Source organism: Maylandia zebra, linkage group LG14, assembly GCF_041146795.1.
Source record: "Maylandia zebra isolate NMK-2024a linkage group LG14, Mzebra_GT3a, whole genome shotgun sequence".
Classification (NCBI taxonomy): domain Eukaryota; kingdom Metazoa; phylum Chordata; class Actinopteri; order Cichliformes; family Cichlidae; genus Maylandia; species Maylandia zebra.
The window spans coordinates 7,204,784-7,221,634 of NC_135180.1; the positions used below are offsets into that span (position 1 = coordinate 7,204,784).

At 40.3% G+C, this 16,851-nt stretch overlaps 1 protein-coding gene across 1 annotated transcript; it reads left to right on the plus strand.

The window, feature by feature from the left end:
* The first annotated feature begins 1,213 nt into the window (after nucleotides 1–1,213).
* On the plus strand, nucleotides 1,214–16,829 carry wdfy1 (WD repeat and FYVE domain containing 1). Its single transcript, XM_004562826.4, has 12 exons — nucleotides 1,214–1,450; nucleotides 2,740–2,807; nucleotides 3,419–3,492; nucleotides 3,610–3,664; nucleotides 6,434–6,584; nucleotides 6,669–6,781; nucleotides 9,333–9,459; nucleotides 10,329–10,434; nucleotides 10,603–10,704; nucleotides 10,787–10,917; nucleotides 11,009–11,117; nucleotides 12,675–16,829. Exons 1-12 carry the CDS (start codon nucleotides 1,314–1,316, stop codon nucleotides 12,732–12,734), a joined length of 1,233 nt encoding a protein of 410 aa, XP_004562883.1. The 5' UTR covers nucleotides 1,214–1,313; the 3' UTR covers nucleotides 12,735–16,829.
* The last annotated feature ends 22 nt before the right edge of the window (nucleotides 16,830–16,851 follow it).

Genomic DNA, 16,851 nt, shown 5'->3' on the forward strand with positions numbered 1-16,851 from the left:
ACTTATACATTTAGCAGGACATCAAATAATTATTTTCTCTACTATGGTAGTTTTACATGCATATCTGAATATTATGGTACTTTTTTTTTTCAATTATAAACTCTGGCAGTCATATATTAGTAATTTAGCGGATCCATCTAGTTTTTAGTCAGCGCCACCAATGTACTTGAAAGCTTTTCATTATTGAGGGTCATGGATGGCTTGTTTATACAAGTTCCACAGGAAAAATTTTTTTTCTGTATTGGTCATGTGGGTGCCAATAAAACCCAGGGTAAAAAGTCTAAATCCTGTGTTACATAAATGAATTAAAATATATTTTACAAATTGTTAAAACCCTATATATCATTTACAATAGGACAAAGACACCAATTTTACCATATACAGTACTGTGCACACTCTACTGCATCTCCTTGCATGTCTACATGATGTCTCTGTCTTTTTTTTCTTTTGTTTTCTTTTCCTTTTAAAAAAAAAATATAGACGCAAATGGTAGCATATACAATGAGCAGCAGTGAGATTCAGTAATACGAGTATACAGAGTCGCCATCATCAACAATACACCAGAGGCTATTAAAAAGTCTTAAAAGAGCAGGTCCTGTGCTGTGATAGAATATCAAACCAGACTAGAAACGACACCGGTGTCATTATCGTGTAGAAAAGACTGCAGCTGCTGGAAGAACACTTTCTCTAACCGTTGGATAGACTGAGACTGGTCTAAAATTAGATGGTTCTGCAAGGTCAACATGTATTTCTTAATAACAGATTTGTATTGGTTTTACTCGTTTTAAGAAGGTTGTCTACGGAAGAGGATTAGGGCCACTGGGGGGAAAAAAGTGGGCACGTCTTTTTTTTCTTCTTTTCCCGAATTCTGAATAAAAAGTCAGAATTCTGAGATTAAAGTCAGAAAAGAAGAAAAAAATAGACGTGCCCAGTGGCCTTAATCCTCTTCCGTAGGTTGTCACTGTCCCTGTCATTGAACACATATTTGTAATTGTTGGTGGCCCTATTACGTGAAAAAGTCGTTTAAACAGACGAAAGGGAATTATATGTGATTTACTTATAGTTTGGTTTAACTCAGCAATATTAGTTAGTGTCTCGTGGCACTTGGTTGCTTGTGTTGTGATCCAGCATCTTGAAAAACCAAATAGTCTCTCATACAGCATTTATAAAATTCACAGTCTGAATTCGTTGGTCGCATTCCTCACGTTATTACGGTGATCCCGACAGCGGCTCCGGGTGTCAGCTGATCCTCCTTTACTGGCGAGTAAGGAGGAAAATCAGCTGAAGGAAAACACTCCTGGCTAGTTAAAACCATGGCTGCGGAGATTCACTCGAGGCCCCAGACAGCTAGACCGGTTCTGTTGAACAAGATCGAGGGACACTCGGACGCTGTCAATGCAGCCGTTTTAATACCCAAAGAAGATGGAGTAATCACGGTTAGCGAGGACAGGTATGTTTACCAGGCAAGCTAAGTGTAGCCTAATACTAGCTAGCGGGGGCTCGGTATATTTACTGGTCTTTAGACTCATAATACCTGGTGCACTGGCTTAAGAAGGACAGAATAAAGATAATAAGCAACGTGTATCGCTTTGAGAATATATATTTTCTAGGCTTCATAATAGCTGAGGAGAACGTAGGAGGGTGTGGGGATAGAAATACACTCAGAATCTGAGTTCAATCCGGAAAATCTCTGGATAATAGTAATGGACCTAATACGAAATGTAAAAATAAAGCTTCTTTTGTTCAGTATGTACCGTTTATTATTACTACTCGTGGCTTAATATGTGTAAAGATATTAAAACTGCTTGCAATGTTGTGCTTGCTAGCTAGCGTGCTACCGAGTACAGTAAACATTACTGTCAAAATGATGCCTTCAAGTGCTCGAGGATTTATTTGTCGAAATGGAACCCATTTTTGTAGTAATCGAAGTGGCTGTGATTTTTTTTTAATTTTTTTTTTGTGGACATTAAATACCACACTTAGACATGTTAGATTTTAGAAAATGCATGCTTGGTCACAAGTGTTAAAAAGAGACTACATCCGCCTTCAGAGTAAAGGGAACTCAGTTAATACGAACAATGTTATACAGTACATATGAAAAGGAGAAGTTGTGGGGTGTTAAAACGGGTTCCTTCAAGAAAGCTGCACAGACGCTGTGTTTCATGTCTGTTTTTCTTTTCCTCGCAGACACGTTACTTGCTAGTAAGTGAAACTGACTGAATTCCCTTTTTAATGGAAGAAAAAGGCTGTGGGAAGCGTACTTTGACTGCACTTGAAATGAAAAGTGCTGAAGATGCAACAGTACACAAGAATTCCGCAAAGCTGCCCAGTTTCCTATGTAAATGGCACGTTTAATGACTGAGTCATAAGGTGTTACAGTGGAAAGAATCACAACCAAATCTGCATTAGAAGTGCTTTTGTTAAAATCAGGTTCCAGATGTTAGCAGGCCAAAAGAAGATCCAAGAAGTGGTTTAATGCTAAGTTTAGCTTTGAGTCACCTCTTCTAAAATGTGGTTTTATTTGTGATCTCAGTCAAGCATGAAGTCGGCATCACTTCTGGTATTAATATTACTTCTGACAGTCAGGTCTTGTTAAGGTACAGAGTACTTTCCTCCATGGAAGGTGTTAAGTTGAATGTCATAAAATACGTCCTGCACAGAATGAGAATGTCGTTGCTTGTAGTTAACTGAACACTGGAGAGTACATTAAATGTTCACCTGTGTGACATATTCCTGCAGAACCATCCGTGTGTGGCTGAAGAGAGACAGTGGTCAGTATTGGCCGAGCATCTACCATACAGTCTCCTGTAAGTAACGCTGTATCACGCTTGGGTGAGACTACTTTGAAATGTCATCAGTTACTGATTTTATTTGACATGGCTGTTTCTCCCATTAGCCACGTACTTAACTGCTGCAGAATCAAGAGTGCCACAAATGTTGTTTTTGATCACATATTCTCATATATCTTCGTGCGTTTCTTACGAGTGCATTTTTATCGCTGCTGCTTTGTAATCAGATCAGGTTGAGGTTTTTCCTGATGACAGAAGGGTTGCACTGCTCATGAACGTGTCTGTGTTGCACATTTTTGAAGTTAGAGAGACGGCGATGTTGCCAGAGAGGAATTTTAGAGGGATGACATCTACTGCTCGATTTCATCTTGATGCAATCTTTCCTGTCCTCACAACAAAAGAGGCATGAATTAATAGCAGTTGGTCTTTATGAAAGAACCTTTTTCTAATTTGAATCCTTCAATAATTTAAAGCTACAGCTGAAGTCAGAATTAAACAAATATATTCAGAAACTGCTGACAGTTATTTTCATCCATTACCCCCCTGCTCTGACTGCATTTACAGCCATATAATGAAACCCCCTGTGTGTGACGTTCCCGCTCACTGTGAATGTCTTCACTTCTTTCCAGCTCCATGCTCTTGCATGTCGTATCACCACGACAGCAGACGCATCTTCATAGGCCAGGACAATGGGGCGATTGTGGTGAGTGCAGCTAACCCAGACACGTTGGCTTCATATTTTCTTTGTTGAATCTGGCTTTAGAGGGTTTGAAGAGTTATTTAATTTGAAGTTATTTCCGTTTGTTTGCTCGAATTGCAGGAGTTTCTCATCTCCGAAGACTTCAACAAGATGAACCACGTGAAAACGTATCCAGGTGAGATCATGAGATAAGAAAATTAATAGAAGAAGTAGAGTCCAGTTTGAGTGTACGAGGCTAATCAGCGAGTTATTCGACTTAAATTAAAAGGCCTAACTCTACATGGTGGATTATTAAACCACAGATGATATCAAAATCGAAGGCAATGATGAAGTGCCTTAAAACTGCATTCTTTTTAATAGCAACCAGGGGCATTACCTGGCAGGTGAACAGGTCAAAAGGTCTTCCGGTCGTATAGAAGTCTATGGGACAACAGCCCTCAGCCTTGACTTGTGTGAAAACTTTCCTGATGATTTTATGGCCTAAATTATTCATTTCAGGTCATAATGAATAACACATTAAGTCCATTTTTAAAAATTCTGGTCATTGTAAGTTGCAGAAAGGAGGCTTATCCAGGGTATCGGCTAATGACTTGTCAAAACACACTTTGTGTGGTTTGACAGTCACAGAACAGCCACACAGGGGGAGCAGCATGCGTTTATGTGAGAGGAGCAGTGTTTGCACAAACATGTCTACTTTCTGATGAACGAGAGCAAGTACTGAACATGGAAGAGCCACTGAAACTAAAATATCGATCCTAGTATTGATTCGATACCAATATCAGCATTGGCATCAGTACTGTTGATATTTAGATTGGTTGCCCCTCCTCCCAAATAAAAAGTTGTCAAATGATTGCTACTTCACTCTGTCTGTACTTTTTACACATCCATTTCCCTTTTCAAACTTCAAGAAGCTTGTAAAAAAGAACTTGTCAGTTTCCGGTTAGTGGACACTATGACACAGCAAAGGCCCTGACTGACAGCTGGGAGGTTAATAAGTGAGGAAATGAAATTGAAAACTTTCTTGGTTGGTGCATGACTCACCTGATTAAGAGAGAAGGAAAAAGACAGTATTACAAATGTGCCATGGCTTCAGCCGGTCCGGGATGTCAACAGCCCTTAGCCTGAGTGAGTCATCTGTTGCAGAGATGCTGCAAATGAGCTGTCAAAAAGAGAACTGATGACATGTGGTTTGAAAACTACCGGTGTATTATCAAATAGCATCACCCACAAAATATTTCTTCATCGCAATAAGAAGTCAGAAGGTCAGCCCTCCACAAATGCACATTTAAACTGTGCTAATAGATCCAAGTGGAAGGCGTTTCAGAAAATTATTTTGCTTTGTAACACAGGCACCTTTAAACTGTTGTTCCACTGTGATCTTCATCTGCTGTTATACTGCCACTGTTGCTTGTTCCTGTGACTGTACCAGCAGCTATTTATCCTCCTCAGCAGGCTTGAGCCAGCACATGTCACCACTATAATGGTCCATCTGGTTTCTACCGTTCGTAGCACAATCAAGCTGCCAAGCCTGACCGGCAGCGACAGAAACCCACAGTCAGTTTAAACATACACGAGGGCTGTGAGCCATGCACAGTTTAGCATCATCACTGGCAGGCAGTGTTCATTTCCTTAGAGCTGTACACGAGAGAACATTGACCTCTTTTAACGTCCTTTATGCCAGCACGTGTTCAGTCTGCTTCTAAATTTTTGTAAAAGAATGATTTTAGAAAAATCTTTCCTCTCTGGACTTCAGTTTAATTACTTAGCAAAGTCTGTGCTCCATTTATTATGTGAGCGTGTTCACCGTGACCTGGTGAGGACATTCTTATTTGTCGTTATTAGTCATAATAGATGTAATAGCCATTACATCACCAGCACTCAAGTCACCTACAGATTTAAGTAAGTAAGCTAGATGGATTTAGGGGATAAAAATGTTCCTCTAGTTATGCAGACAAGACAAATGCAGTAAAAAGGAATACAGACACAGGAAATACAAAATGGATAGTAACGGAGAGAATTAGTCATGTGGTCATGTGCACTTGGATTAGGCAAATATGACTCCCTTCTGAACTTTATCAGTGATGTTTTACATTTCTATCAGCCATAAAGATAATGGCAGTAATAAATGAGAAGGTTATGGCATTTTACATTCAAAAGTTCCAAAGGTTAGCTTCACTGTGACGTCTATAAAAAACACACACACAATTTAATTCCATAATTCAGGCTCAGAAGAGGAGTTTGAGACTATTTTTTATTTTATTTGTCTTTGATTTGGTAACACTGACACTTGATTATTCAGTTCTGTACATGTGAACTTTACTAGTTAACAGAAGAAAACAACGGCAAGGCAATTATTCTGATTAGTGACATAAAGTGATTTGATTTAAAGCTGCTGTAGTCACCATATTTATTTTTTCAGTGATTTAAATAAGCACACAATGGTTATTTCACTCATCTCACCCAGGTCATTTGGAAAGATTTTTTTCCTTTTTAGAGAAGGTGTAGAAAACATCTTAACAGAAGCCCTTGAAATTGCAACACAGGTTAATGTTGTGAAAGTAGGCCATATATATTCTTATAATACCTTTCCTCTGTCCACTTTATAGTTAGTTTATGTTCTGTTGCCATTAATCAGTGCTGCTTTCAATATACTTGGAAAAACCTACACATAGGCACATAGTATGTGGGATGTATTGTGATTTATTTGAATGTAGCTGTTGGCCAGTTTGAAACAATACAGTACAACAGGAGTAGTTGAGCCCCTGCTGTTTGCAAAGGCTGAGATGTTGACTGCAAATTGTTTGAAAGGATTCGTTTGTGTGGATTACAGGAACACTAAGCAGAACCTGTGATTGGATCAGGACATAAAGAGAGCAAAGTCTTCTTTTTGTCATCTACATGCATTGTTGCTCTTTAGCACTTATTATGTATTTGTTCTTTGCAGCCCACCAGAACCGCGTGTCAGATATGGTCTTCTCCCTGGAGAGTGAGTGGGTGGTGAGTACCGGCCATGATAAGAGTGTGAGCTGGATGTGCACCCAGAGTGGCAGCATGCTGGGGAGACACTACTTCACTGCCTGGGCCTCCTGCCTGCAGTATCCTTTATTCACTGAGTGTTTGTGCCGCATTTAGAGTACAGTAACATGTAAAGCCAGTTCAAGCCCTGACTCCTCGCTCAGATACGATCAAGAGACACAGCACGCCTTCGTAGGCGACCACTCAGGACAGATCACTCTGCTGAAGCTGGAGAGGCAGACGTACTCCACCATCACTACACTGAAGGGTCATGAAGGTAAAGGCATACATGATACACACAAATGTCGCTTCCTTGATAAACAGGCACCAAATACCAACATTTATGCAGCAATTAAATACATAATTCCTGCCCTCTTTCTTGTTAGAGCTATTTTTTTTCCTACCAATTTCTCATGTGTGATGATATTCTCTCGAGGTCCTTCTTGTTTGCGACTTTTTAGGGGAGTTCTGGGTTATCTCTCATTAATATGCATCCACAAGCTTTAAGAGCATCTTGCAGTCTGGAGATCTCGGTGGATAAACGTATAGATAAATGAAGCGATAACTGTATTGACTAGATTTTCTAGTCTATATATGTCCTAAAAAACATTTAAAGTCATTCATTGTAACAGAGCTTATAGCACAATCAAAAACCACAGAGCTTTCATGTAACAGAAGTGTGGTTGAGATTTTGAAAATGTAAATCACAATCTTATAATTATTAACTTGTTAGACATCAAGGAGACCTGGATCAGGAGAAAAAATGGAAAAACGTTGGCTTATGTTGTTTTCCTATATGGTACTGTAAGGTTAGTGCTCATATATTAGGATATAAGTATTGTATTGAGCATAGAAGCTATACAGAAACTAAAACGTCAGTATCAGCTCTTATTGATTCACATTATTTAATTCGTGATACCCACTAATTTGGAAGTTATCAAACAAAAAACTTCCAAATTAGTGACTTATGGCGAACAGTTGGTGTTTTTCTTGAGCTGAATCTCTCATCAATCACTGACCGTTGGTCGCCCCAGCACCAGTACGGGAAGCTGCTCCTGGAGGTGTAAGTGACGCAGCTGCTTGCACAGAAGGAACCGCACCAGCTGTCAGTATCATACAGGCCTGGCTTCAAAATCCCCTCCAGAACTCATATCATATCACCAGGAATGTAATCTTCCTGTTCTATGACAGCTGCAGCTGGCACAAAAACAAGTTCCATTTCTCTTCCTCTCAGGAAAACTGGTCTCACACAATAGTTCACCATGTTTACATATGCTTAAAACACCAGTTTGCTATAGTGAGAGTGAGGCAGAGACGTCTCCCCGTGTAACGTAAGATGATCTGCTCCTTGAGGCGGGGAGGGGGTGGCTAAGTTAGTTCACTTTGCACAGGTAAAGACCAAACGATCAGATGACCCCCTATGAGCAAGCACTTGGCGAAAGTGGGAAGGAAAAACTCCCTTTTAACAGGAAGAAACCTCCAGCAGAACCAGACAATCAGATCCCACTGCTAGATGACAGACTAAACTGTCAGCAGCTGTTTGTGGAGCTGCATTGTTTGTGCCATCTTGTGTTTGACCTGTTGTTGCATGATGTTTTCTTTCAGTCCACTCAGAAACAATGACAAGAAACATGTCCACTCACAGCAGGCAGGTAAACGGAAAGAATGATCAACAAAGTTTAAAAAATTAGAAGTGGCGCTAACGGAAGATGTAAACACGTCATAGTTTACAGCACTACTGCTGCTGTTTGCCTTTAAGAGGCAAAATTCATCATGTCGAGTATAGCACTAAGCTGCAAAAGCCAGACCTTTGTTTCTCATTTCAACAGCAGTTTTGTTTTGGCTGGTTGATGATGATGGTGTTGGTGGAAAATGCCTTCTCACTTGCAGCTCTACAAATTCCTGTAACTGCTTGTTTTAGTTGAGGCTTGGCAGCTGCAATGTTTTCATGCTCATCAGAACCACTCAGTGGCCACTTGAGGCTTTTTAGATGGGAGAATGACTCAGTTTGTATCAAGATGCAAATGCAAACGATGATCTGTGACTCAGATGAGATTTGCAGTCAAGGGGCTCAGTGTCCTTGTAGCTGTGCCAAGAAAATGGATCGCACAACAAATTTGAACTGCCGAGACACTTGGCTGTGTGAGACAAACACTTCCCTGTGTTCTTCTTTGAGTTTTTGATAACCAGGCACTGAGTAAAATATGTGATCCTTTCAGAGCCTGTTTTTATTTATTTATTTATTTTTAGCCTCAAACATGTTGCCTGTGGTATAGCCAGGTGGAACAGGCAAATCACACGATTTTAGAAAACCTAAAAATACAAACGCTTGCATTAAACCAGTCTGAATCTTGTTACTGCTCTCTTTGATCTGCACCTGTGCTCTGGTGCTCATGGTTACACATGGTAATTGGACAGATGGTGATACATATTAATAGGTGGGCTCCAACTGTGCACAAGCCCCAAATATTTAATGGAGATTATGTTCCATTAAAATTGGAAAAGACAACATAAAGGTCAGATGTAATGTCAGAGTCATCGCTGATATTACTGGTGTTAGAAGTTGCTCTATGTGGCTTTCATTTGGCTCAATAGCACAGAAATATGTAATATGTTATAGTGGTAGTGCGTGCTTATTAGACAAAATAATTAAATTATAGCTGGAGTCATTAAGAGAGTCGTGCTGTAAAATGTTACTTGGAACTGGCTGCATTTCTCCCAGCGGGCACTGGGTGGAGCCAGCAGATCGCACCATGATCCTGTGTCCCGTTGAGCTCCTGGCAGAAGATGGAAACACGTATAATGAGTCTGTTTTCTTTTGCATCCAGGTAGTGTAGGAGCGCTGTGGTGGGACCCAGTCCAGAGGCTGCTCTTCTCAGGGGCCTCCGACCACAGTGTCATTATGTGGGACATCGGAGGCCGCAAAGGACGAACACTGCTCTTGCAGGGGCATCAGTAAGTTATAGTGTCGCTACATTCAGGCATGGGATCCCAGTTTGCTGTCATTCTGCTTTTTGTCAAAGATGTGGGAACTTCAAAGTGAGTTCGCAAAATGGGATGTTGATATGTGAACAATTCTTCAGGAATTAAACTCCACGTCCCTGTTTTTATCCTTTTCAAAGCAGTGTCTATGTGCAGTACACTCTGTAACCGCATCCTCTTGTCAAAGGCAGGTCTCGCCTAGTGTCAGTTGCAGCTTTCCCCAGGCACTGTCACCATTTTTATCTCCTGTCTTCATCCATATTTTACCACCTCCCAGGTACAGGAATTATCCACAAAGCCCATGTACATTGATGCCTATCAGAGCCAGTCTCAAAAGACCCCGTTGTTCCCTGTCAGGATTTGCAGACATTTATCTCTCAGACACCCATAAACTGAGAGTTATGACACACTACAGGTCTTAAACCCTGTTGTGGATCTGTATCTTTTTTTTCCTTATCCTGTCCTCCAGTTTACTTGTATATCAATGTCGGCCTGTTCTGCTTATTATAGGTTTCCATACACAGCTTATACTTGGCCGTGGTGCAGCCTTCAGTTCATAAACTCTGTGAAGCAAGCTGTTTTAGTTCTCTTCCTTTTCCCTCTAAGCCAACTTTCATCTGATTTGCTGGCACTCACAAGCAAAAGGTTGAACAGCAAGTGAGGCTGTTGTCGTCGTACCCTGAGATGATCATATCCCTTGTTAGTGACATCGGTCATATACAAGAGTAGTAAAAAAGAAAATCGTTTCCACCGGTGTTTCTGTCCACCAGGTGAACACTTGTCCACTATTGTTGTAGTTGTTAAGATATGTATTGTCTTGTCTGTATCTTTGACTCCTTTAGCGAGCGCGTTCAGGCTCTGCGTTACCTCCAGTTGACCAGGCAGTTGGTGTCATGCTCCGCTGATGGAGGCATCGCAGTGTGGAACATGGACACGCAGAGAGAAGAGGTTTGAATCATAAGCCAGTTTTCTCTGTGTGCACTGTTTTAGTATTAGATTGTTGCTATCAGTGGTAAAGAGTTTAGTCGCTCCTTTGTATTTTCATCTTAGTCCTTGTGTGAATGCTCGAGTGTCTCTGCGTGTGTAATGTTAGCCTTCGAGTCTGTCTGTCTGCAGGCGCCTCAGTGGTTAGACAGCGACTCTTGTCAGAAGTGTGAGCAGCCTTTCTTCTGGAATATCAAACAGATGTGGGACACTAAGACCCTGGGACTTAGACAGGTAGGTTGCTCATGCCTGTGTCCTTAGCATTTTGATGTCCTCATTAGTCACAATGTGATATGAGCTTGTTTCCTGTGTGCAGCACCACTGCAGGAAGTGCGGCAAGGCCGTGTGTGGAAAATGTAGCTCCAAACGCTCTACGTTTCCAATCATGGGCTTTGAGTTCCCGGTGCGGGTGTGTGATGCCTGCTTTGAAACCATCAAAGAAGAAGAGTGAGTTTAATTTTGTGTAGTATTCACATTATATAACCCCTTTACCAGATTAGTGAGGGAAAGTAATGAAATGCTGTCATTGTGTGTGTAGTCGGACACCGCTGGCCACGTTCCACGAGGGGAAACACAACATCGCTCACATGGACATGGATCCATCGAGAGGCCTGATGGTCACTTGTGGAAGTGACCGCATTGTTAAGGTCAACAACAGTTCTTTGATACCAGATAATTCATGCATGTGAGCAGGCTGTGTTAAGCACAGAGCCTCTGAAGCAAAATGCAACCCAAAGCAAATCAAGCCCACAATCTAGCTTTACCTATTTTTTTTGTATATGAAAACATTCATATTTACAGGCAGTCCTATAAAACCTTTCAGCATTATAAAAAGCAGCATGCAAAACCTTTTTAATCTGAATTAGAGCCTTAAAAATATCATTAAAAAACTGCTTTTAATTGGACTCCTGATTTCACACATCCGCTAAAACCAGCACTACATGTGACATTGTGCAGAGCTATGTCATGTTCATCCTCCTTCCAAAACAGATCTCCGTTAAATCTGAAAAACCTTAGATCATAATCTGTGTGTAAAAGATGGAGATGGCCACCATGACGTCACCCATTGTTTCACAGACTACCTCTGAGTTTGGTATTTTGGACATCTTGATTTTATAAAACTGGACATGGCCATATGTGTATGGTAGAACTGGGAGTTATTAGCTAATGGTGGGGGTGGCTAATTAGCAAGAGCAACACATAATATACTGAACTATTAATGATTGTAATTAATATTGTATTGTTGTATTTATGGATGTATTGTATGATATGTGAATTGTTTTGCTATTGTCTCAACAGCTGAGAGAGCAGTATATATACTGTAAACCTGAGAATGACTAAATTAACAACAGATTTGATTTGGCATATGAAGAATAAGAAACCAAGCTGTAACTTAAGTAACCCCACTAATTTTGGCTATCATTGTAGAAAACGAATGATAGCTATAAATCTCTGCATTTTGCCATTAAATTATTTATATTTGGCTAAAATTAGTACCACATTATACACAACTTACTGTCATGGATGGTGTTAGCTGCCAATGGTTTTTGGTAAGCTACTAGGATTTCCACACACCTTTCGCTAGCGGTAACATTTGCAAGGCAGATGTGGTTAGCCAGCAAGCTGGGACATATCTACACTACATAAATTAAATGATTAATTGAGTTACTAGATGTTCGAGACAGTGTTCTGTTGCCAAACATAAGCAGTCCCTCTATAAATTGAATGTCTGAATAGCTTACATAAAACATGCTCTCTTCTGAGTAATGTTAGCTTACCGTTTCTTGATATTTGTTTTTATTGCATTCCAATTCTAAGCTACTGTTTACTAATGTTGCTCACTATTGATGCTGAGATTGGAAGAGAGGCATTGAGCCAAGGCACTTGAAAACATGTTTGAATTTTCAAGAAGAAAAGAAAATCCTTTAAATTTCTCTGGTTTTAGATTCTTATTAGCAAACATTTGCAACTTTTTTGTCATATGTGATGATATTAATGCAATCAAAGCTTTAGAAAGTTCATGTTTTCACTTTTTGCATATATTGTCTCAACATTTTTGAATATCTGCCTTGCTTGAAAACCTTCTAGCCTGTTGTCTTGGGTGTTGTGTACACTGTTGTGGAGTTTGTGTTGTTTCATGTTTTCCTTACTTCACATCCACATTTATCTGTCCTGACATTCTTGTTGGCTGTTTGTCTCCACAGATATGGGATATGACACAGGTGGTTGGCTGTAGCTTAGCAACAGGCTTCTCCCCACGCTGATTGGCCAAGGCCTCTACACAGTGGCCCCACTGGCCCTTCATTTGCTCCGCCCATTCTTCTAATGTCATGGAAACCCCTCTGTACAGTACAGCTCCCCTTCACGCCTGAGATCTTCAGCTGCAGCCAGGCTTCTGCTCGGTGAACGCGTGCGTGTGTGCGTGCGTGCAGCCCTCCACATTCTTTTTGCTTCTCATAACAATCTTTTCTTTAATTTCACCATCAGTCTTACATCAGACTGTGTTTGACTGATTTGATGCTCTGATCTGAAACGCCACCCTAAGCACAACGAGGGCTGTGTGCGTGTACATGTGTGCATGTGCTCTAACAGGTTCTCCTAAGAGACGAATGGTATTGATATCAGTGTTTACATTCAAGTATATCTGATTGCTTCTTTTGACAAAGGTCCTTTTTTCCTTTTTCTTTTTTCTTGGCCTTGAATTGTATGTGTTTCACTAAAATGCTGACTAGCCATTCCTGTGAAAACTTCCCTTGCTTATTAGTGTGGCCCACAAACTGCATATCACAGCATAGCATCTGTATATAGCCCTGTGTCACGTGTGTGGAGCTGGATGCTTGAAATGACTCTCTCTGTCTCTGATTTCTTTCACTAGTTGGCCTTAAATCACTCTCAGGAGGTTTTACATCAGTAGGTTGTCACTAGGCGGGGCTCTGTTGATGTCAATTTTACCTTAAATAAATGTGTAATGTGAAAATTAATAGAACAGGCGCTTCCGTGAAGGATGAAGGAAATCTCTTGATAAAATATCTCCCAGGGCATTTGATGCAGCTGCGTGACATCAGTGACCAAGCCTCCGTCTCATCGTCTCAGGTGAAGGATGGAAAAGTTGGAAACATTCATATGAACGGGCGCCGACAGCCACAAAGTCCTGTCGCCACCATTCCGAGGAGCTGCGTTACCGTTTGAGATGTGATTAGCATTAGCTTTGTAGGTTAAATTCCCTAACGTCATGCTGGTGCAAATGAGTTTTTCAAAAAGCACAGGAGCATGCCACCTCTTAGATATGCGTCGCTTTCTTTGGAAAATATTTAAAATTGTGGTGTAAAAATTGATTTCCTGCCACCACAAAGGCTCTTGGGTACTAGACAGGTACTCTAAACTAATGTAGCACTTAATGCTGACGTGCTGAATTTTTCTCCAGCTAAATCGAGGTACAGCTGAGTGCTGCCTGCGTTCCTTCAAAAGCCTTAAAGAGAGAAGGACACAAAGCCTTTTTAAATGGTTTGCCAGTGCTTATGACTGTTCACTCGTGCTCACTCTCATGCACTCATGTCATCACAAAGCTCTCGTTTCCTTTCACCCTTTCTGATTGTCCCAGATTAAACACAGATGTGCATCTGTACATTAAGGATGTCTCATAACGTTCTCAGCACTGCACTTACTTGCACAATAGTTGCTTTTTGAATTAAAGAAAACATTTTTTGGTAAGTTAATCTGTGGAAGTAACGATAGCTTAATTCCATGTAGCATCCTTGTAAATAGCGGCTAATATCCCCTCATGTCAGACTAACGCTTGCCTTATTGTAAGTGGACAAATGAACATTATGTTGGAACTCCTGATTTCAAAATGTACTCACATTCCAGTTTTTTGATTATGTAGTGTATATTTATATTTGTAGTAAAGTATTTATCAGTTATCAGTGTAAATGGATCCTTAGTTTTCTTTATTTCCCTTGTTATAAATGACAAACTAGACCTTCAGTAAAGCACATGCAAACTGGCTAATGTTGAAATGATCTGTGGTGTTGGATCATGTAGTATTTTACATGGCTACATGGATGGAGATTGATTGGTTTGGGATGATTGTTATAGCAAAATAATGTATGATTTACATGCACACAATGCTATACTTGGGGTTAGACTGATAGCTGACAATAATGTAAAGCTTTACAGGAAGGGTAATTTATTTTTAAATGTCAGCATACATATTGGGTTCTTTTGGGATTTATTTCTTCACAAAGTGGACACAGAAGCTCTGCTATAAAACATGACTTAAAATTTGTGCACTTATTAAAAAATAATATTATTAAAGCTGCGTATTTGTATTTTGTAACTGGCAGGAGCCAAGCTGAGAGGAGAAGAGTCCAAAGTTAAAAGTTTTAACATTAAAACTACGTTTGACCTGAGAGGTCAAACACATATACTTAAGGAAACACCAGCAAATAGTAAAATGTCTATTTGACATTTAGGACCAATAGAAAAATTAAAATATCACACACAAGTCAATGGAAGTCTTTTTTTTGGGGGGGGGGGGGGGGAGAATCTCACAAAACTGAACAAAAACGAAATGTTTTTAGGGACACAGTATTGTGATGGAACAGCTGCGGAAGTAAAAGGTTTGTTCTGAGAGATGCTTAAAAGAAACAAAGGGTTTATCTGTGACCTGAGGAAAAAGATGAGGGGTAGTATGTGTTTTAATCACATATTCATAAAATACTGTAGATGCATGTTTGCTTTTAGCTGTTTACTGTTAGTTTGTCACCTCCACAGCTGGTCCGTCTCCCCAAAAACACTTTTGTTGCGTTTCTTTTGTTTTTTGAGGTTGGTTTTCTATAGATTTTTTTTTTTTTTTTACCTTTTGCACGTTTTTTTTTTTTTCTTCTGTTGTATTTTGTGTGCTTTTGCAGTGTTTTTCGCTTTTCCGGTGTTTTCTTAGGTTGCTGTGCCTTTTGACCTCTCAGGGCCACTGATTTATTTGTTTTACTTTCACACCAGAATGAAAAGTGAACAACACTGGCATGTTGCTGACAGTATAATCCAAACTTTATGCCCAAATGTAATTTAAACCAGCGGTCCCCAACCGTTTTTGCGCCACGGACCGGTTTATGCCCGACAATATTTTCACGGACCGGCCTTTAAGGTGTCGCGGATAAATACAACAAAATAAAACTAGTATCGGTACTGAAAAATAGAAGAGTTATTCATAACACACGTGAAAAGACCCAGGAAACAGAGTTAACGATAAAAACGATAACAAAATAACGCTGAAAACTGATAAAAACCCTGAAAACCATACATTTCACACCTGAGCCTCAATTCTCACGGCCCGGTACCGGTCCGAGGCCCGGGGGTTGGGGACCGCTGATTTAAACAACAAAAAAAAAAAGGGGGAGGGGGGGAGGGGGGGGGGGGGGCTGAAGAAAATTACCCTAACTTTTGTCACAACTGCAGAAAATAGCTATAGAGACCAGATGTTTATTTCTGCTGTAAAGTTGTCCATTCCTTCACGGGGGTCTGTGAGGACAGAGCCTGCCTCAAGTAACCATTTGAAGAACTGGTTTCCTTTTTTTCAGCCTTAGGGTTTTTCTGCTTGTAATTGAGTCATTACTAATGTGATAACCTCAGTGCAGCTTAAACGTGTATTCACTTATTTCCAAGGCTGTTGTTGTTATCTGAGCCTCTGTGGTATCAGAAATGGGCAACAGCAACTGGCTGATGAGCAGTTGGTCAGTGTTGGCAGACTGTTCTTTCAGTCCTACCCCAAAGTATTGTTAGGGGAAAAAAAACACCACCATGATTCATTAGGGATCAACAGGGTTGATGGTCCTGCTGCTGTACAATTAGGAGTCAGTGCTCTCCTTTCATTAAAGTCTCCTCCAGTCATTAATTCTTATCATGTCTTCTGAGAAACTCCTGGATTCTTTGTTTGCAGAAATGGCGAACAAAGTAGATCTTCAACAGTGCCAGAAGCAAGCTGTTTTGTTTTTTTTTTCATCCTGTGGTTAATGTCTTAGTTCCTTTTCTTTCACAGTCTTGAACAGGAGTCATTTTTGTTGTTTTTAGTTCAGCAAACACTAAAATGGATGAGAGGCCACTTTAACATGTAAAACGTGACTCATATTCCACAACACCACCACCCATAATATCAAACTCTGTAAGCTGATTTCTGTCTTGACTTTTTCCTCTTTCAACTGCTTGTAAAAGACACTTGCTGTTCCAAATAAGATGTTAATATCTCCAGATAACTGTATTTTGAAATACTGTTGACAATACGGAGCTGACTTTGGTCTCTCTGTCCCCTCTGGCCAGAGCACAGAGAGAAAAATATGATGCCCAATAAAATATTTGATATCTTTCTTTGACTGTGGGTTGTTGGGT